The 23451-nt window shown below is 34.0% G+C and overlaps 2 protein-coding genes across 4 annotated transcripts in view; both read left to right on the forward strand.

Annotated features, from left to right (window-relative positions):
* LOC138694608 (PHD finger protein 21A-like) overlaps positions 1–12551 on the forward strand; it is a 36466-nt gene extending 23915 nt beyond the window's left edge. For all 3 annotated transcript variants that reach the window (XM_069818513.1, XM_069818514.1, XM_069818515.1), the window contains exons 7-9: positions 4578–4959; positions 8955–9064; positions 12080–12551. In XM_069818513.1, coding sequence (XP_069674614.1) covers positions 4578–4959; positions 8955–9064; positions 12080–12202 — 615 coding nt within the window. In that variant the 3' untranslated portion in view covers positions 12203–12551. The remainder of the gene's footprint in view (positions 1–4577; positions 4960–8954; positions 9065–12079) is intronic.
* A 3217-nt stretch (positions 12552–15768) lies between these two features.
* Positions 15769–20450, forward strand: LOC138694610 (E3 ubiquitin-protein ligase UHRF1-like). Its single transcript, XM_069818526.1, has 2 exons — positions 15769–18190; positions 20316–20450. The coding sequence occupies exon 1, from the start codon at positions 15904–15906 to the stop codon at positions 18172–18174; it is 2271 nt and encodes a 756-aa protein (XP_069674627.1). The 5' UTR covers positions 15769–15903; the 3' UTR covers positions 18175–18190; positions 20316–20450.
* Positions 20451–23451: the final 3001 nt, after the last annotated feature.

The raw sequence follows: 23451 nt of genomic DNA on the forward strand, positions 1-23451 counted from the left end.
ATATAAAATAAATTACGCAAAACCCGTTTTCTGATGTGTTATCATATGTCGTGTGCACACTTTTAACTTGCCTGCCGCTAGAGGGCTACTGTCGTGCCAGCTGTCAAATGTTGGCATATTTTATACGTATGAGTTGCGTGACTGTATCTATTAGACTGTGGCTAAAGCATGCGCATTCTCGTTTCCCAGGATTCCACAATTGGATGGTATCCATTGAAATACAATTCTTTTATTGAGTGATATTAATTGAGAGAGCATTTTATTTATTTCTGCTCTTTGAGATGAAGGTGTGTGTTTAGAGACTATTGATAGAATAGCTGCTTTGGAGTCTGACAATATAACTGCATTCCTAAATTTATTGATGTGGCATAGAAGATTCGTGAGACTTTCACTTATTGCAATGATTTCACCATCAAAACTTGTTGTTCCATATCCAAGAGATCTATAAAGTGAGAAGAGACAGCACGTAACACCTGCACCGGCACCTTATTCTCTGGAGATCAAGGATCCGTCGGTGTATAAATGAAGCCAGTTTTGTGGAGGGTACCTAATATTAATTGTCTCTAAAGACAATTGTTTCAGTATTTCATTGTTTACTTCTGATTTCAGTATTTCTTCTGTTAAATTTAGATTATATTCTATATTTAATAGAGTTAAAGGGTTTGGTTTAATTTGTAAGTTTTCTTTTAAATTCGGGATATTGATTTTTTGTTTTAATTCTTGAACAATGGATATGAAACTTTTTTGAGTTTTCAATCTACAGAGAGGACTGTATGAATGCCAATTGTTTCCTGGTAATCTGATAAGTTTTTCATGTGAATCAGTGCTTTTTCTTCTATTGTCATTTTGATGCTGTTAATATTAGTGAGGAATCTCATAGAATCTATTGGAGTTGTTTTGATTCCACCAGTAATGAGTCTGAGAGCTTGGTTTTGAACATATTTTATGTCGTTTATGAAAGGTGAAGTAATTAAAATTTCTCCGCAGTATGTCAGCACTGGCTGTATAAACATTTTGTATGTAATGTTCAAAGTATTCCTAGAGCATCCCCATTTCTTTCCTGCTAGTCTTTTTAGAAGGGAGAATCTTTTACGAGCTTTTACAGAAATGTATTTCAAATGGTTGCTCCATGTTAATTTACTATCGAAAATAACTCCAAGATATTTGGATTCATAAGTCCTAGGAAGGTGTTGGCCATTGTATTGGATATTGAATTCTCTTTCTTTTTTACCGAGTGAAAATATTTGGTAGTTACTTTTGCTTAAATTGAGTGTCATCAAATTTGATGTATTCCATTCATGTAGTTGATTTAGAGCTTTAAGAGCAGAATTTTGAATTTTGTCTCTATGTCTGTAAGATCCGGAAGTCCACAAAACTATATCATCTGCAAATAGTGCTGTTTTCATGTTTGATTCCTCTAATAGGGAGGGTAAGTCATTTATATAAATACTATTTTAATATTAGTAGTACAATACGTGTGCAATGATTATGACTATACATATTATACTTATAATGCTGTATATATTAAAACAAATACTCATCCATAACATACTTCAGAAGCCAAGTTCTAACTGCTGGATCATCCATCTTTTCAATGGGAATATTTGCACTCAAAAACATTTTCGTAGTATCTCCATTTTTTCTTCTTTGGCTTTCTTTTGGTGATCAAACGAACCTTCGATTGATGCTTGTCTTTTTTTTTTTTTTTTCTTTAAGACGCACATGCTCTTTATTTTTTAAACAATGTTTAGACACTGTGTCGTGTTTCTCCCAGTCTACCCGCATATTACAAAATTTACACATTAAAGTGTTAGTCTCAGATACATAAAGATCCTCACTAGCAAATTCTTTAGCTCTGGAATGAACTGTAACTGTTGATGTTCGACCCATCTTTAAAACTGAATATTGGAAAAAGGTTTGGTCTAACTATTTTATATAACACCAGCAAAAAAAAAGTTAACTTTCGAAGAATCAGATTTATACGCGTTAAGTTCTCGCGTGGTTTGTGTGACTACACCTGGGTACCGGTACCAATGTTACAGTAATCAGACCTGCGTCATTACAGGTTAAATGGTGCGTCAAATGTTTTGCTGAAATAATTTATTTCGCTCTAAAACACATCTAGTGCGAAAATTCACGATACAAATATTGCCATTTTCGCTATTGTTACAGGCGTATTTGTAAAGAAAAACAACTTTATTTATAATCAATGACTTGTCGCTTTATCGCTAGTGTGAAAATCTGTGGTCTTTAGGTGTAGTATAAGGTGGAAAGTAATGGTTGCCATTTAACATATTAAATCCATCAGTCAAATGGATTTTAATCCATACAAATTCACTAGTAAATCAAGATACGCCTGATTATTACTTCTCGTGTGTGATTGTTGACAGTATTTATGGCACTCCCACAGGGAGTTTTATGACATTAAATTTATGATCACAGCAAAATACAGTATAAAAATTGAGAGGGTGAAGAAATTCAAATTATGGTTTATTTAACGATGCTCGCAACTGCTGAGGTTATATCAGCGTCACCGGTGTGCTGGAATTTTGTCCCGCAGGAGTTGTTTTACATGTCAGTAAATCTACTGACATGAGCCGTGTCGCACTTAAGAACACTTAAATGCCATCGACCTGGGCCGGGATTAAACCCGCAACCTCGAGCACAGAAGGCCAGTGCTATATCAACTGCACTATTGAGGTTGACGAGAGGGTGAAGATTACTGTCAACTAACTCGCATTACCATTTGTTTCCAGGAGGCAGATAATAGATTTATTATTACTAAATAAATTATAGAAATAAAATTAGTCTCTTTTGAGATTTCAACTTATAATGTTTTTCAAGGTAATTACTTGAATTGACTATATAAGTTAATCGTAACACTAAGAGTTAACCTCCATATTCTCCACCAGGTTCATTTTTAGGAAATGCATAGAGTTGTTCTGGCTTTAATTTTCAATAGCAAGATGTAATAACAATAAGACACCTAACTGACTAAACGCAAGTATTATTTACAAAAGGAAAATCACTTTCATCGACCAAAATAGGAAATAGGATTCGAATTTAATTATCAGTTTGGTTACTTTCAAAGTCTTTAATGGTAAGTATTTCTTAAAAAGGTTTTTATATATTGCTGCAATTAAGATTTGAACTGACTTATTGTGATATGGATAAAGATTTCCTCCATAGTATATTGGATATAAATAAAAAGAGGAAAGCATTATTAATAATGTAATATGTTTCCTTTCACATTTTATGTTCGTTGAAATACTTTGTCATCCGAAAGTTGAGAAGAAATTTGATTTCCTTTCTTAATGGTGAGTTACAAAAATGTTTGAAAACACTGACCTAACAGCATCGTTCGGTATAGCTGACACAGCACGTTGACTTGCCTTCATTTTCTGTTGACCTGAATTGTGTTCAGATTTAGTTGAAGGGCATTTATTCTTATCCAAAATTTCGGGCATTAAGTTCGGACATATCTCATTCTTAAATTCGGACATATCTTTGTGAAGTATTTTTATTTATTGATTCTAGTTCACGTTAACACTTTGTTTAAAAACTTAAAATTGTTCAGTCGTTACGTTAAAAGTATTAAAATTTATTAAAAAAGGTTATGTACCTTGGACAGACGGCCCGTTTCGATGCTGGTGAGAATAAATACATAACATTAACATATCACAGTACCAATACTTACAAAATTGCAGTGTCATTCAGAAAACTAAAATACAAGATAGCATACAAAACAAATAATACAACACAGAAATATCTAAATAATCACATCAAACATTCAAATAAATATAATTCAACTGGCGTTTAGAAATTAAAATGCAATAGTTGCCCACATTTTTACATAGGACAGACAGGCAGATCCTTGCAAACAAGATGTAATGAACATATTAAAGCCATAACCAAACCCTACATCACATCAAATTACGCAGAACATATTATCAACAATAATCATGACTACAGTAATATAGAAACATATATGGAAATTTTACACATCACTCCAAAAAGTTCACAGTTAAACATCTTAGAACAATACGAAATATATAAACATATAGTAACATACCCACAACATATACTTAATACACAATTACAGTTCAATACCCACACAGTGTTCGATATCATGATACATAACACACAAACAACCACCCCCCACCGTAAGACCAACACACCCCACCCCTACAACTGACGAATGCAAGTGGCAGAATTCAAGATCAACAGTAGCTCGTAGGACACTGAAGAAAATGCAGGACCGGGATCGAAACGGGCCGTCTGTCCAAGGTACATAACCTTTTTTAATAAATTTTAACACTGTTAACGTAACGACTGAACAATTTTAAGTTTTTATTTTATTTATTCAAGACTTTTGTAAGAATGTCCAAAATGGCTCGATTATTCTACCTCACCATTTTCACCCGAACGATAAGGTGGTGGTGGTGGGATGACATGACATGACAGATGACAATGATGATAACCTGTTGTAAAATTTATAGTACGAGATTGCTCACGTGCTTGCCATTCCTTAAAGGCCTGTATGGATGCGAAGTGCTTAAAATGTGCTTTAATTTCAGAAACGCAAGAAGAGCAGCTATCTCACATCTAGTGCACCACCATCAACACGTCAGCTCACACGCAGTTTGAGAACAGAGCCTACTGAAGAAGTAAAACCTCCCTTGTCGTCTGGAGAGAATGGCACAGATTCAGTAGCATCCCAGCAGAAGACAGTATTGTCTCAGCAAACATCAGGGTCACTTGCTCTTCGCATTCCTGGTCTACCTGCCTCACTCACAATTGAGAGGATACAGGCAACAGTGTGCATTGTATGCAGGAAACCTGGCTCACTGAGTACATGCAGTAGTTGTAGCACGGAATACCACACAGCCTGTGCAGCAGAATGTGGCAGGTGTCCGAAATGCAGTTTGAAACAGGAGAAAGATTCAGTTGATATTAAAGGTGAGTCTTGGCCTTTCTTGCACATTATATTACATTTACGTACTACTAAGACCAAATTATCTGTTAACCTTGTTGTTTCACCATCACATGGACCAATGGTTAACATTTCCAGACTGGTTCACAAGTTGGTTACTGATATCTCCAGATATGGTCAATTGAAACCTTCTGACTATGGAAGAATTCCATTTCTTAGGTGGAAAAATCTGGAAGGAAATATGCATTACACATTATGATGACTAAGGGAGTTCAATTTTTTATGTGGGTGAGAAATTGCTGGTGCAGTAGTTTCGGAAGCAATTTCTATGGTGAACAAGCAAGGCAAATATCAGTTTCATAGTATTTTTTTATTGGTATGGTATGCCTTCGTATATTTTATTTTTCTGTCATTGAGCCCACGGATTCGATTTCTTTGACGAATTTTTAATCTGCGTCTTGACAAAGCGTAAACATCAGGAAATTTTTTAATAGATTCCTTTGAAGACTAAAGAACAAACGTGTATAATTCCTGATACAAGGGAAAAACTCTGATGCAGAGAGAGAGAGAGAGGGAGGGGGGGGGGGAGAGACAATAGTAAGTATGTATATGTTGCTAATAATTAATTTTTGTGTTACCATGGTATGAATACCATCCTTCTGCTATGTTATTGTCTACATAGTACTTGTTATCCAACAATGTGGCTAATAGCAAAATCCCTTGTAGTGGCATACATTTAGAAATAAAGCCAAAAGCAAAACATTGAAAAGGACATCCTTTTCTCTCTCTCTCTCTCTCTCTCTCTCTCTCTCTCTCTGTGTCTCTCTGTCTCTCTCTGGTCGTTTTCGGTAGTGTGATTGTTTACACTTAGTCCTAAGTGTCGTTTGTTTAAAACTGAATGTAATTTTCATTGGATAAGAAAGTAAAGTGTTTGACCTTACGTAGTAGATTTACTGAATATAAATAAAGGATTCCTTTTTTCATGAGTAAAGGTTCAATCAATCAATCAGTCAGTCGTCAGTCAATCTTCTTAATGTATCCAGCTGTTTGCTGACAACATAAAGTCCACTGTAGTCTATTCAATTTTTGTTTTTCATGAGAAATGAGGGGTATTTTGATCAGTGTGTGAGTAAAGGTTGAATAAGACAAAATTCTGTGTACATTATTACATTTCATGTTCTGGTAATACTGGTAGGTAATTACTATGAAAGAGTGAGAAAATGTTGATTTAAAAACCTGCAATTGTAGATAACCTTCTGGGAGAAAGACATGCTAAGACAAAGTGCGTAAATTTAAAATAGACATCAAATAATTCATAATCAGTTGAGGAAAAAAAAAATTTAGTTGTAAAAGTATGCTCGACATTGGAAACAAGCAGCTTTGTTTCTTTTTCTATATAAATACGCAAACATCCTTAAAAATATTATTTACTCCCTCAACCTAGTATTTCAAAGTCCTGGCGCTAAGTGTTAAAGTGATATTTAAATGCCCTAGACTGCATGGCATTTTGGAAGGCGGTCTGCTGCTACATGCTTCGTAGCATTTCTGGTATGTGACGTTACAAACTTGTACAGTAGAACCAATCAGAATTGGTCTATAACAAGTACTTCCAGTGTTCGTTTGTTCACGTGTGAGTATTTCAATACATTTAATAAGTAAAACTAACATATACTGTGTATGTGTAAGATAAATAATTGGAAGAAGAGACTGTAAAAAGTCAAATGTTGCACAAACAGACGTGGGAAATAGTGTTTAAGGTATATAATTATTTTAAAAACGTTGACGAGCAGAATGCTGCCACCATCTTTGATGCTGACTGCAACATTGCCAACATGCAAGAAACGACTGCAGAAGCATGTGGTGTGGGATTGAGAAACGTGCATAGAATATTGTTAATGAAGGAAAGAGGATTTGTTTGGTGTCATGCTTACAGTAATCAACGGCTAAGGTCATTAATGTCTTTTGATTATTAATTTTAATTCTCTCCTGTGCTATTTGTATTGCACTTGTGCATGAAGTATGATGTGGCAATGTTGTACGCTGCCTTGCTCTCTCTATCTGTCTCTCTCGATGCAAATGCTAGCAGACTACCGCCTTCCGAATTGCCGTCGACTCTAGTAAAATGAAATTTACATGACGTCACTCTTTTTTATTTCTATTTTCGAAATGGTTAAACACAACCATATGGCAGTAAGAAAGAGACTCTCTGCAATACACTCGAAAAAACCTTATGAAAATATCCCAAATAGATTACAAACTGTGGCTGGTTTTGTGCAATCATACTTGATGTGTATACATGTATGTAAAGCTGCTACAAAACTAACTTAGAGAGCTGCGTACATGCGTATGGCAAACTGGCCTGAGGAGTTAAGGAAACAATAATTGTTATGAATGATCAGGTTATGTACACTGCACTGCTTTGGTGTAGGTCAATCAAATTTAGTCTTGTGATATTGTGATTGGTATTAAATATAATGTACATTGTAATCAAAAAATCGTTACTGTGTCTGCAAAATCTGCTATGTGTTTTTAAAAAGGTTTTGCAGGAGAAAGAAAAAAAAAACATTGTCATTTTTAATTCCCTTGATATTCAAAGCTACTTTCTATATAATTTCATAATTTATGATGTAATGATTGTAATTATACCGAAAATAGCATTGAAAATGAAGGGACTTAAAAGTAACGATGCTTTTTTTCTTTCTCCTGCAAAAGCTTTTTAAAACACGCAGCGGATTTTGAAGGCGCAGGAACAAAATACTGTATGTAAGATATTTACGTCTTACAGCAGTAAATATATTTTTTTGTTTTTAAATTTTGTTTGTTTCATTAGGGTTTTGTTTGGTTATAATTGTTATAAATGATTTAATTTAGTTTCTATAACATTTATTGCATTTTTTCCTATTTTAATACACTGTTGTCTGTGAAGAGACCACATCTATCCTGTTTGGAACACTGTCAGCAACAATTTTTTCTTGTCTGTTTTCAATAACCAGAACTTCGTCCATTCATCTTAGCTGATGACATCTTACAAAAGACGAGGCTTACACCTCTAGTGACCCTGTAAGATTTGTTGGAGACATATTGCTGATAGAGCTGCTTATTCCACTGTTGTTCTGTTATTGCTAATACTATCATTTTATATTTTACAAACTCAGAATAAGGTGTATGTAATTCGTAAGAATCTTTAGATAAAGAACTTGTATGCATTATTTGCTACTATATCATATTTACCAAAATGTGTTATTAAATAAACAAGTTTTTATTAATTTTTTTCTTTATCGTGCCTCTCACAAACTGTATGTAAATAACACAAGGATGTGATCAGATATAAGATCCCTTACTATGTGCTGGAAGATGTATAGTATTCTTTTGTAACACAGGTGACTTCTTCATAAGACAGTGTTAGTAAGATGATAATAAAGAATTCGTGGAATGATGTCAGGATAAGAGGAAGTACATATACCATGAAAGAACTCTTGCTAGTAGTGTATATAATCACCATGAAGTTGGTGCCACTGGATGTAATTAAAATATTCCTGGACTCTCATATTCTGACAGCGAAAAAATTTCATTTTTGAAGTTAAGAGGCCTGTAAAGTGGAATTTATGACTCCTTAAAATAGGATTATGACTGGAAAAGTTTCATTTTGACGTAAACGAGAAATTACTGGTAAATTTGGAGCACACTTCTTCAAAGGACATTGTTCTTTTTCTGATCTGACTTCCTTTTCTTATGAAGGAAGGATGCTAAATATTTGTGTCACATTTAGCAGAGTTTGAACTCAAGAATCTCAGATATGACGACAAGTGTGGCAACTACTTGATTTTTGAGAATGATGATAGTAATGGTATGGTGAAATAATGGTACGGAAAGAACATGAGAAAATCTACTCTAAAAATGTCTCATATATAAACATAACTCAGATTTTTTGGAGAATTTTAATTTGAATCTTTGGAATGAAAGGTAAATGTAATGGCCAATTTGTTACAGTAGAGTTCTTGAATTTATGTATTGTCTGCAGTTGCAGAACGGGAAGCAGAGAAGCAACGGCTTGTGAGTCATAATGGTCAGCTCAATGCAGAGAAGGATGCTTTGGAGAAGCGGGCTGCTGAACTCAGTGCTGCCCTTGTGGTAAAGTGTAATAACATAATTGAATTTGATTAAATAACTTGAAAAATTGCCTGCAGTCTGTGGAAAGTTATTTGCAACCATGTCTTATCATGTTTAATAAATTTGAATTTTTGCTTGCAACAGTAAACTCATCATAGTGTGTGCCTTCAGTGAAGGTTACATTTTCTCAATTGTTATTTAGCACACAATGCATATCTTGCTTCTAAATTATCTTGTGCATCATTTGTATATTCTGATGTCCTTTAAAAAAGTATGGTATCTAAAAGTAAGTAATAGTCTTTCAGTACTTAAAAATATAAACTGTTTTATTTACAAAATTGATATTTAACTTATTTTGTGATATTTTGTTTTATCAGGAAATTAATAAACTAAGATTATAAATACTTTGATTTTCGTATAGTATCTTTATTATTTTGTACTTCCATTCTTTGATGATCCTTTTGTCCTGATCGTATTTTCAGTTCCACTGTATTTGTAACATAAGAGGACTAGTATTTAAATAAAATACATCTTACATACAACTCACATTTAAATAAATTAGCCTGAACTATTTATATTTTATTAGGATTATACTTTATATCAGAATTTAATTTCAAGTAAATGTATATTTGCTGATAACACCACATTATCTGTTAAAGAATTAAATTCACTTTAATAATGGCTAATGAGTTTAAAGTTTAAAAGAGTTTGTTTACAAAATTTTTCCACTCAGAACTTGCAATAGCTCATTGCCTAAGATTAGACACATTTAAGAAAATACTGCATAATTACTATCGATCCACATCTTTTGTTTAAAAATTCCAGAAGAATATATTACATACAGTTTTCATGAATCATTATTTTGTGTTGTTTTATTGAGAGCTTAAAATACCATTCATTTATAAGTAAATTTTCTAAAAAGCTTGTCTATTTCTTGAATAAATTTAATCACAAATAGGGAATACCGTCAAAATACCACGAATCTGGGATGCATATCTACACACAGACAGACTGATGGAATGACAAGATGCTCAAGATGTGTGTTTATGTCGTATCACTTACTGTGTATTTTGCATAATGAAAAGATAAATAAATAATTAATAAACAAACTGAATTTTTAATAATACTTATAGCTTAAATGAATATTACTACATTTTCACTGTAAAAATAAATACATCTTCTATAAAATCTTACTAAAACCACGAAGAATGTGTTTTGTCAAGGTATATTAACTTAAGTTTGTTTTTAGTCCTAAGCATTTGATAAGTATATCAACATAGTATGAACTTCATCAATTTTCAATAGCTTAAGTACGGTATAATAGTATTTAACAAACATTCAGCAGAGATATTCTGTTTGGCATACTAAGTTAATAGTATATTATGAAACTAGTTTATAATGTTATATTTTATTGCACGAGTCATTGATTATGAAATAAGCTAAGTGAGTTTTCTAATTTTGATGAATGCAGTAATTGTATAACATATTAAATGTGTTTCATAGTCTATTTTTGTATGACACCATTATAAAACATTAATAAAGACCACCTTTTTGGCATAGGGGTCAGCATGCTGGTCTCTTACGCAGAGGGCCCGAGTTCGATTCCCAGTTGGGTTGAATTTCCTGGTTGAGGTTTTTCAGAGCTTTCCCTCAACTGTAAGGCAAATTTCAGGAAATTCGGGCCACAACATTCCTGAATGTCACTGGCTTCATTCATCACCAAAATCATATTCATAACAAATCAGTAAACATCTACAGACTCCATCTAATTCACAACAATAGAACCAGTACTCAACAATAGTACACAGGCCTTCGGATTTCACTTAAAAGATTGACTCGTAGTATGACCAGAGATTTAAAGCGAGTATAAATAACAGCAAAAAAAAATATATAATATTAATAAAGAAATAACATAAATTTGTACTGATGGCTAATTTGATATCATGATCTATAAAGAATGTGTTGCTATGAGAGCAGTGATGTATTAAATATTATTGCACGGAAAATTGTTTAACAATATTAACTTTATGGCACTAGTTATGCTGTCATAATAGAAAAGTAATTGTGTTTTAGTTGGCATGGTAGTATTTTACGAAACTGAAGCAACAGTGTGGCATATTGTGCACGATTTTGCCTAACAATGAAGACTGTTAATAATGCTGGTGTACTTTTTTTTTATAATGCAGACCTCTGTTATTGTACAACCATACGGAATTAAAGTCGAAGTGACTTAATATATGCTGATGCATAATTTACATTATTCATACAGTGTCATACTTACTATTACTTTTATCTACATAACTCTTTACAGATAAATAGACATTTAATCAAGATATGAAATATATCAGGTTCCATTTGTTTATATTGAATAACAGTATATAAATTAATTTTGTCTGGCTACTATTTTATAATTTCTCTTTCACTCTTAATCTTCTTCTGGTCAGGTATGGGACCTCCTATTATTTTATAATGTTAGTTGACAAGCACAAACACTTTTCAATCGTGTTATTATGTTATAGAATTTGTTACATTATGAGAGGAGAAACAGGAATATTTCGAGCACATCTGCCACACCATTGTCTATGTCTACCAAATATTTCAGTTATATTGACATAGGTTTGAACTCCAGTCTCCTGTTAACTGCCGAACAATGATGCACCTTGTTATTTCTCAGAAAAAGCTCATTCTTAACTTGGCAATCTGTGACCATACATCTTATCTGAAGCATTTCACGTGTTTCATTCATTCACTTCAAAAGTTTGAGTTTGTAGACATCTAGTTGTTCATCAGTGGCATCATGTCTTTACCAAGTTTCGTAATAAATAAATCATTGTTTCTTAAAATATTGAAAACACACACAGACAGCTGGTGATTTAATTACACTACTGTATATATTCTTTTGAAAAAAAAAAAATCAGTTTAAAAGTAATATAAATTGATCGCAGAAAATCTTTATTTTGTAGTTCAACATAAGTTTTCATTAGATCATTAAGTGAGATAAGGAAATTCAATCTCACTATGACAATAACTTTACAGGCTCAAACTACTAACCGCAAGGAACTCCTACATCAAGAAGAAATGACGAGGAAGTCAATTCAACGAATACATGACTTTGTAACTATCATCAAATCAGCGCCTTCACCTCCACCACCATCGTGAGACACAGTGTTGCTGGTGCATACAAAAACATCACCAATATGTACAACAAAAACTGAAATATTTAAGTGTCACTTGTTAGTTGCACTATAAAAGATCAGGCCATAATTACAGTGATATATTTTTATACCAGGTTTCTGAATGAGAACAGATCTTGTAATATGTGTTCATTAAGAAGGATCTGAAAGAATGTGTTTATATTGTTAATGACAATGGATGTCACGTTAAAGCTGTGAAAGTCTTCCTTGTCATTGGTGAGAGGCAGTTAATTGTATGTGTGTAAGAGTGTGATTCTGCTGCAGAACAGTTGAATTGTACATATTACTTATTTCATTAAAGATTATATACATTGCTTCATGACAACTTATTCTTCTGTTGACTTGATCTTGTTAATTACAGATTTTCTGGAGGAAGTGAAAGGTAAGTTCATGTTAAATGCCTAAAACGTGAGTGATAAGTACATATGGTCTTGATAGCTGTCATGGTTCATATTTATGTATTAATTTGAAAGTAAGTAATTAGAAAATTAATATCTATATATAATTACAGCGAAGTTTAATTATTTTATTATACTGTATGTCTAGAAATAGCCCAGTCAACTGAAAGCTTTTGGCCAAAAGATAGGCTACTCTGTTTGACATTTGTAATTTTTGTGATATTTATTTTGTAGTTTGTGAATTTTTCATTGACGTATAAAATTATATTTCTCTAAGAATATGAGAGTGCAATAATCCCAGAGTACACTTGTTTTAAGATAGCGCAATTTTAGCCTCTCTCATAAACATACCTTTGAAATGTGTTGAGTTTTCTTGTAATTAGTAAATTGTGGTTCTGAATTGAACTTTCGTAATGATTGGAAATGACTCCAAGAAGAACTGCATTTATTATAAAGTAAATATAGCGTAGAACCCAATTAATATAGCAATAATAATAAGAAACATAAGATCTAAAAACGGGAATGGTAATCTTAGAAGACAAATGCTAAACAGAATGAAAATTTCCACTCTAGGTCCTACTTGATAATTTGGTGGGGAGAGGAGAGAAAGAGCACATTTTCGTAATCCAATCATGATATTGTAGCGACCTGTGTAACAACCCACGATTGTAATAAGAAAAAAATCTCTAAGATTATCCCAAATATGCATCAACTGTTCAAAAGGAACTTCATTTTTTAAAAAACGATTGTGTAAGTATCCCTATGACATCAGTTCGGAATTTTTTGTATTGCTAATTTCCTCTTTCTACATCGGTTATTAATGTAAAACAAGAAAATACATATATATATATACATACATATATATAGATACATATATATATATATATACATATATATAGATACATATATATAGATATATATATATATATACATATATATATATATATACATATATATATATATATATATATATATATATATACACATACATACACACATATACATATACACATGCACGCAGGCATGCACACACTCACAAAATTATGTTTCATGTCAGCGTAATGTTTATCAACATTTGTCAGTTTTTATATAGTCACATAATATTTTGAAAGGAGTAATACTGTATACAATACTTCATGCAGACAATGCGTGGCAGGCACACACTTGTTACAGTGCAGTGCTTCGATAAAAATATAGATTGTATACTAAGACCCACAACCAGTTAGATCTTTATCTTATTCATGTTTAATGCAATAATAATTACATCATTTATTCACAATATAATGGTACATATCCTTGTTTGACTCAAAAAATAACACTTTCTGTGATTATTGGGCATGTTACCCAAATGGTGAAAAGCTTAGAAAATATGCCAAACATCATAAAGTGAAGTCAGTGATAGAAGTTGCATTGAGATTGAGTGCTAGAATAGTCCTCTTGATAGAGACAAAAGGAATTCATAGTATATGAAGAGGTACCGGTATGTGGCAACTCAGAAGATGGTAGCACTCGATGCATTGATATGATTACCACTGGTCTGGCCACATCCATTGGGACTCATCAATTTCACAATTCGAAATGAATGCCTCTGTGATCTGGTCCAGCATGCTGGCTTTCAGATCTGGAGGTCTCGAGTTGGCTCTAAAGATGCATCGACACTTTAAGCATTCAAGCAATGCATGCAAGAATGAATGAAACACTTCAATTGTGCATGTTTTTTTCCACTAAAATGAAAGTGTATGTGGAAATTGAAATCTATCCATTGCCGGTGGGTATCTTTTGCGTATTTTGTTCAACAGTAGTATGTAGCGTGCAACTGATTGTTTTAGGTGCCCGTGAATAAACTGAAAATTCCTTTGTTTGGTGATTGTGGATCTTATAAGCTGAAAATGGTGGCAAGAGGATTAGCTTTATTGAAGATTATCGCAAATTCGATATGGAGTGTTCAACCACAGTTTTGCGAATCAAGTAGACCCAAGTATTGGACTGATATTTAATATTTATTAATAATTTTATTATGGATATGTAGTGAAGATGACATTCAACACGGCATACAGTGTAGACACAAAATCTGCATGCATCACAATTGAACATTCGTTTTCAACTTGATTCTTTCAGTATTCTCCCCAGATTGCATGCGTATGCGCCTGGAAAATTGAAGCATGTAGATGAAACTTTAAAACCTTGGTTTTTTATGAACTGACGCATGTGAGAGGCCTGGCATCCCTGAAACCCAACTCGCTCAAAGTCTGGTTTCTGGCACCTTGTCAGCCCACTTGAGTTGTGTGGATATACAGGGAAAAATTGCGTCGGTGTCGGCCATTGTTCCTGAGTAGAGCATTCGTGCGCTAAGTGAAGGGCCCCGGGATCGATACCCGGCCCGACCCCGGCACAATTTTGCCCTTGAATTTATTTAATAAGTTTTATTTTTCGTGCTATCTTTAACAATTCCTTTCATGATGTCACATTGTGACAAATAATTAATTGATTTTATAAGATCAGACGCGACTTTATTTTCGTCTTTCTCTAAAAATTTGCTTTCATCTTCAAGATAAAGATGGGACATGGCACTTAAGCGACCGAGCATGGAGCTACAGCCGTATGTTGCCAATATGGACTATCACATTGTCAGGTGATGGGGATTAACTTTAGATGACTGACATTAAAACATTCATTGACAATTTACGGGAAGGTATAAAAACAATATAAAAATCGACAAAGAGTGAAAGACGAAACACATCAATGCTAACATTGTGTGCACAATAAATTTCGCCGAGAGAGCTATTGAGCACTCACCGCGTGGAAACTGCAACTTTGGCAACTCCACCGTTGTTACCATGGCAACAGGCCTACCACGCTATGCGATATTCAGTTATTTTTCCTATCGCAGCACCAACGAGTTAGTATATAAGTCGTTGTGCAGCGCTAATGTCATGTCCCATCTTAAAAAAAAAAAAAAAGACAGGTATATATTGTGAAATTTTATTATGCTCTTTCTTGCCATTTCGCTATCAATAAATACCATGATGAATGATTTGGAAACTCGCTCAGCTGTTGCCATGCCAACTATATAGTCACTCCCACTAATGCGATTACAAAGGGAATTTTTTAATTGAAGAAGGGACATTGTATTGTGTTGGCTTCCCTGTTTCACCGCCATTCCTTCATTTTCGCGCTAAATCGGAATGTGTTTTGAGGTCTGTGTTTAAGGTATTTTATGTCTGTTTTTGTTTCGTGCTTCGGTGATTACTGGTTATCTCCTTAAAACATGTATGTTCGAGTTCGAACTGTGGACGGGAAAGAAACTGCTGTTATAACGATATCGAAATTAACGAGTGTTGAAGAATTTAGAGGTTTGGTGGAACGTAAGTTGGGGATAAAGATAGAAAAACAAAGGCTTTTCTACCGTGGTAAGCAATTAGAAGATGGTTATAGAATATTTGATTATGAAGTCAGGTTAAACGATGTGATTCAGTTGATGATTAAGCCCGATATCGAATGTTTTACTTCATCCAAGTCGTGTCATGTGCCTGTTACAATTGAAAGTTTACCAAATAAGTCTGACGTAAATCTTCAAAAGTGCGGCGTTAAATGTTTTCAAGTTGGTGATTTAGTTGATGTAAAGCTCTTGTCTTACGGTGCTTGGTTTGAAGGGACGGTAATTGACGTAGTGAAAAGAGATGAAATAAATCACACAGATCTTAAAGACACTGTTCATGAAAACAAGATTGAATGTTCAAAGGAATATTTGAACTTTGGCATATTGCAAGATGATAATGTGGCATATCGAGTTGCACTAGAGCAGTATGAAGAAGATGAACCTTTGGAAGTGTCTTTAAAAAACCTGAGGCCACGAGCAAGACATACATGCGATTTTGATAGCTTGAAGGTAAATGATGTTGTCATGATAAATTATAATATTGAAAAGCCAGAATCTTTAGGCTACTGGTATGATGTCGTTGTTACTGGTATTAAAAAGACAAAAACATCAAAGGAGCTCACGGGCACTATACATATAACAGATGACACATTTTTGAGTAATTGTAAGATCAGATCATGCGACATTATGTTCAAAGTAGAACCATCGCCAGTTGAAAACAATGCTAACGACATAGAAGAGTCAAATTTTTGCGACAGAGAAGAGACAGATGAAAACCAAAGTGATACGAAGTGTTCAGTGTGTAATGACAACATTAATGTAAAATGTAGACTGTGCAATTGTCATGTTTGTGGACGAAAGGATAGTCCGGAGACACAGGTACTGTGTGATGACTGCAACATGGCATACCACATCGGGTGTCTGAATCCCCCACTAACTACTGTTCCAGAGACAGATGAGTGGTACTGCCCAGACTGCAAGACTGATGAGAATGAAATAGTGAAAGCTGGTGAGAAACTGAAAGATAGCAAGAAGAAAGCGAAGTTACCAAGTCAAAATTCAAGGAGTAGTCGAGATTGGGGTAAGGGAATGGCTTGTGTGGGGCGCACAAAAGAGTGTACTTTGGTTCCATCAAACCATTATGGGTCAATTCCAGGTGTGGAAGTTGGAACATGTTGGTTGTACAGAGTTCAAGTGTCAGAATCAGGAGTGCATCGCCCTCCCGTTGGTGGGATTCATGGACGTGAATGTGATGGTGCGTACAGTCTTGTTCTTAGTGGAGGTTATGAAGACGATGTGGACGACGGAGATGAGTTTTTATATACAGGTTCAGGAGGACGGGACTTGTCTGGAAACAAGCGTACGGCCGATCAGAGCTGTGACCAAACTCTAACACGTCTAAATAAGGCACTGGCTCTCAACTGTAACGTTTCTTTTAGTCTTGAAGGTGCAGAAGCTGCAGATTGGAAGAATGGCAAGCCCGTACGCGTTGTCAGGAGCAGCAAGCTACGAAAACATTCAAAATATGCTCCTGAGGTTGGTAATAGGTACGATGGTCTGTACAAGGTAGTAAAATATTACCCTGAGAAAGGAAAATCGGGATTTGTTGTATGGAGGTACCTTCTGCGTCGAGATGATGAAAGTCCAGCGCCATGGACCCCAGAAGGTAAGAAATTAATCGAGCTTCATGGGCTTGATAAGCCATTAGTACCAGATGGCTACATTGAAGCCAGTAAGGATGAGAATACAGGTTCCAGGAAACGAAAGTCGCGAGATGTTCTCAAATGTTCAAGTGAGAAGAAGTTGAAGGGCATAGAGTATAAACTAGAAAAGAGTGTAAAAGATCTGATTGACAAGGACGTTAATGTTAAACTTTGGAAATTGTGTTCTGATTACCTGAAGAAGGGCAAGCAGATATATCTTGCCGAAGTGGCGCAAACCTTCACATGCATATGTTGCCAGGAGCTGGTTCATAATCCCATCACAACACCATGCAAACACAACATCTGCAAGAATTGCTTGCAGAGGTCTTTTGCTGCTGAAGTCTTCACCTGCCCATGCTGCAGGTACGAGCTTGGAGAAAATGACCACATGGTTGTGAATGAAAATCTTGCTGCCATTCTCAATAAACTTTTTCCAGGATATGAGAATGGGCGATAACTCAGCATAAAGAGAGGTAAGATCGTGTTGCTATGTATGTGCCAATTTTCATTCCTAGTTTTGAAATGTACTTTGTAAACTTTGTTGACTGGTACAATAATATGATTGAATGCGTGAAAACAAGGTAGACTTACCCGAAACTTTTCAGAATTCCTTAACACAAATCTGAATTGATCAATACTCTGTGCTTGATTTGTGTTGTTAACATGGAGTTTCAGTTGCTAACACGAGTTGTTTTAATCTATTTTTCACTTGTGGGGTGTAAAAGTGTTCTTAGATTTTTTTTCGAACTTCTTGATAAATTACATCAAAATTCTTTGTGCAGGATTTACGAATCCTTTACAATGATCCATATATAATATTTTTCCTGGATCAATATAAATGTTGTGTACATTGTTTGCGTATAATTCTGTTTTTAGCTAGATGATCACATATAGGCTTACAGTTTCATCTAGTAGGCTAAATATGTGAAATTTAAATGTTGTATTCTTAGTCTTCCTTAAATGTTACAAACATCTTAAATTTTATGGCTAGCATTCAGTCCTAATGCTAAAGTAGTGGTGACATTTTTAGTAGAATATTTCAAAGACTTTTTATTTAACCTAAATTGCATTTTGTTATTAAAGGTGGTTAGCCAAATGGCTAGAGCATTAGCTTCCTGTATCAGAAATGTAGGTAAAAATCCCGAGTCCAAGTTTAGTGCAATTTGTGATGGACAAAATATGTTTGTAACAATTTTTTGCTGAATACTCCCACTTTCGTTGCCAGCATTTCACCAATTACTTTATTAATCATTGCTACAGCTGCCGCCACCACCACCACCACAATCACCACCGTCATCACCACCACAGCCACTGCTGCCGTTGCTGTCCCACCCACCACCAGAAGTAATTTATAGTTCATATGTGTAACTTGTAGAAGGAGATCTTTGAGTCAGTGATGATTAGCCTAGTTCTTTTGGAAACATTTAAGTTATCACTTTTTTTGTTAAACTTTTTTTTTTTTTCATATCCAGTTATTGCTTAACTTAATATTTGCCCCAGTCTGGTGAAGTCTCATGTGAAACATAAGGGAGAATATGTTTGGTGTCATTGATTTAATCAAGCAACAAATCTTACACATAATGATAAAGATGATGATAGTGTGAGATCTTATAACTTCTTCTAGTGAAAATATATGAAATAATCCTAAAAATTATTGAGAACATTAAATATGAAATATTATTTTGTTCTTGGATTTCTCCACAATATTATGGTTCTCTGTCATGTGTCTTGCCAGGTGTGATACTTCTTGGATGGAAGTTATGATGATGTAAGAAGAATGGTAGTGAAGGGCTAATTAGAATGGAAGGAGGTAGATCATGGTTCTTTGAAATGTTTCTTTCTCAGTTTTATCCTTTATTAATATTATGCTGTTAACATTAGTGCATAGATAGATTAATAAATTATGTAAGAAGGATGTCATATTGAACGATATTCCCTGCTGAAGGTTAAATATTTGGAAGTTAATTTAATTATTTTATTATGTCATAGATAATATCTTGCTAAAGATGTACATTTTGTTTCCATGCAATTTCTAGGGCTACAATTTTATGAAAAGTTAAGTGTTAACCTTTTTGTGAAATTATTGCAAAATTCCCTCGAGAAAGGGCATTTTCTTCTTTTTACCATTTCTGGCTTGACAATGCCATTATTGTGGAATGATGTCTTGTGTAGTAATTAGAAACTGGATCTGTAATATGGAGAAAAAGTTTCCATAGGAAAAAATACAGTGAATTAAGGCAGAACCTCTGTTTATTGTATTAATTATTACTTGTTGTCCATTATTCTTGCACTAATAAAATACTTCGTTGTATTCTTCCTTACGTTTGTACTGAGTTGCTTTTATTATGTTCCAATCTTTAGATCTGTATTTTACTTTCTTTTATCTATTATGATATTATTTTCATATTGTTTAATGTCGAGTTTGTTATGCTATTTTTTTTGTGATATGTTAATATTCTGTTCTTTTATTATTATTATTATTATTATTATTATTATTATTATTATTATTATTATTATTATTATTATTATTATTATTATTACTAGGTCTACTGTAAATATTAAAAGAAATAGCTAAACTTATAAATCTTTACCTTTCAGGTATAAGACAGACTTGGGCTTGATTGAACAAATGGAGGGAACGTTTTTTAACAAATGAAGGAGCGAAAATGTTGAGCATCATTATTCAATGTAATTCAAATTAGGCCTAATATATCAAGTACAGTATAAGAATGCTTTGTTGTGTGCTGGTGCAGTAAGTCTGTATAATGGAAGCTATTTATACTGGTACTGTTATTAGTTAAAGGCGCGCTTCCATACAGGAGCAGTGGCATTTTCTCTAAGGTTAGAGCCCAGTTTAGGTGTGTGTGTGTGTGTGTGTGTGTGTGTGTGTGTGTGTATTAATCGAAAATTAGGGTCTAGAAAATACTGAGAATAGGACGCATGTTTATATGACATTTTTTCGATTAATACTCACACACATAAACTGGGCTCTAACCTTAGATGAAATGCCAATGCCCCTGTACGGAAGCACGCCCTTAGTGCTTTGTCTGTAAACAGATTAAGCGAGGAGGTCATTTTCAAAATGTCTCTTGTCCACCTGACAACGAAAATGAGTTCCTGTATCCATGCATTCTTCAAATATAACTCTACATAAAACTGTCATGGTTTGGCTTCAGAACGCCTTTTAAACCACTAAAATTCTATGTTAAAAGTGGCTATTGGAATCAAACTCAGTCCTGTCCATAGCAAAATTGCGACAAAATATTTGTTCCAGATTTGGAATCAAAGAGTCTCATGCTCTTATTTGATTGTAAATGTACCCAACCTCTTTCGTTTCATAATGTCTCGTGCCTAGCTGGTAAAAAATGTTAGACCTAAAACGTTTTTTGTGATTTTCCACAAAGTTATGGGAATGAACAAGAATCGTTTTGAAAATAAGCTCCACAAGTAATAGCAATTATGTCTACAGATGAAAGCTGAGCTTTAGATGCTGTCATGAGGTAATATTGTGTTATTCGTAATTATTTGGTAAGTTATCTTATATGAATACAGTAGCTACAATGAAACCACATTTCATAGTGTTTAAAACATATGACAGGAGTGTAGTAAGTAGTACATGAAACATTTCCTTGGGCACAATGAAAGAAACAGATTTTTATAATAAAATAATGTTTTAGTTGATGTGATGTCTGCTTTTTAGTTTATATACATACAGTATATAGACACACATACAAAATGGAGGAGAGTGTAACGTTTTTATAGGCCAATGATACAACCGTCTTTTTATGTAGGTCATGAATTAATGTACTATTGTCCTCGGATTTTCATTTCCGGTTTCCTTTTCTTTTTTTGCTTTTTTTTTACGAAGATAAATTTTCCTTTTGTTCACTTCTTTATTCTAGGTAATTCTCAAGATATTAAATTATTGATAAGAGAGCTGCAATTACTATTTCCTCAGAATGCTATTTGTTCTCACAAGAGTATAGATCTTGCAAATTATGTTGTTATTATAGAAGTAGAATAGTTAGAGGCAGGTAATGTCAAGCTTCATTAATTGTGCTTATCACATTTACATTATAAAGGTGTAGTTTAATTGAGCAGTCCTGAATCCTTAATTAGTTTCAGAAACCTGTAATCATTTTTGGCGATGTTGTTTTCCTCAGATTTATGATACAGTAGAGTCTCGATTATCAAATCTAATCTAAACTGGACTGGAAGGGGCTCAGATAAGGGAAAGTGTCGAATAATGCAGAATAGCAAAGAAATATAGGCCTATTATATAATAAAACAAGTATTATAGTAAAATATTTTATTTACTGAATAAAGAGATAGAACAAAACCTTAATGAACAATGAGAACCCAGCAGGTCCACAGTAATTATAAATGTTTACAACAATGACCGCACTATACATCTCACTCAGCACTGAATCCTAGAGCGAAAAAATTCCTCTATACTAGGGTTATCATGAGAAGAAATTCTATAGGAGGACATGGAATCTAAAATAAGAGGACATTGCTGAAAAAAAGGAGGACTTCTTAAAAATTGGTATGAACAAAATTAAAGATAAAAACAATAGCTCACCTTAGTTTTCTCACTAGTTGCTGGAACAGTATTACATCTGTACCCTACTTATCGGTGGACCCACTTTGTGCACAAGAGCCTGAAGGGACCAACTTATATCTTGTAACAAATGACTATGGAACTGTTCACAGGACATGTCCTTGAAATTATATTTCACCATGATGATACCCCTGACTGTATCCATTAGCATGTGATTTCGTTCTTTTGTCCATTGAGCAGGTATTAGGGAAAATACTCTCTCAGCACTTCCATTGTGACTTGGGATAAATAAATAGAATTGACATATTTTTAAGAGTTCTGAGAAAGTTTAAGTACTTGCAGAACTATTGGAATTGAAGAATTTGCACCATTGTTTATCTAAACGTAAATCTTTGTCAAAATTAACTTGATCGGCATATCTTTGTACATTTCAGAATAAAATTGATAGCTTAGAATCATGAATAGTGACATTTTTAGAGTGCAAGAATTCAATGCATGTCGATAGGTCATCATATTTTATGTTTTTTTTATGTGCTCCAGCTTCAACCATTGAAAGCAGTTAATTCTTTCATGGGTTTTCACCATTTATTTAGATATTCTATACATAATATCGCACATTATTCAATAGTCATATTAATTGTAGTTGAAATCGAAATGCCCGACATTTCAAATTTTTTTTAAATGCCTGTCGGACAGGATAAAATGATTAAAAAAGAGGACATGTCCTCCTTTTGCCAGGCGGATGGTAACCCTACTCTGTACACCCCCACTTTCCCGTACTAGCACATGTGTATAAGGCATAGCAGAATATGTATATAGCTTGACATTGCAGGATGCTACAGTGTACAGTCGCACCAAAAGTACAGTATAGTAAAAATTTCGTCTACCATGAACAGTGATGGATAATAATATGTAATGTTGGATGATCGAAGGTCAGATAATTGAGACTACTGCAATGGTAACCAACTTCGTGATATCTTCTGAGGTTTAATGATCATATTCTGAGGTTGGTCTCTTCTAGCCCATAAAGTCTACATTTATGGTTTTAAATATAGAATCTCAATCATGTATTCTAGAAGTATAGTGTATTGTGAGTAAATAACGGGTGCATATCTGGAAACAGGTTTTGTTTAGTACAGCTCCATTTGAAGAGTGACATGGGCAAGTAAGCCT

The sequence above is a fragment of the Periplaneta americana genome, chromosome 2 (assembly GCF_040183065.1).
Source record: "Periplaneta americana isolate PAMFEO1 chromosome 2, P.americana_PAMFEO1_priV1, whole genome shotgun sequence".
Lineage (NCBI taxonomy): Eukaryota > Metazoa > Arthropoda > Insecta > Blattodea > Blattidae > Periplaneta > Periplaneta americana.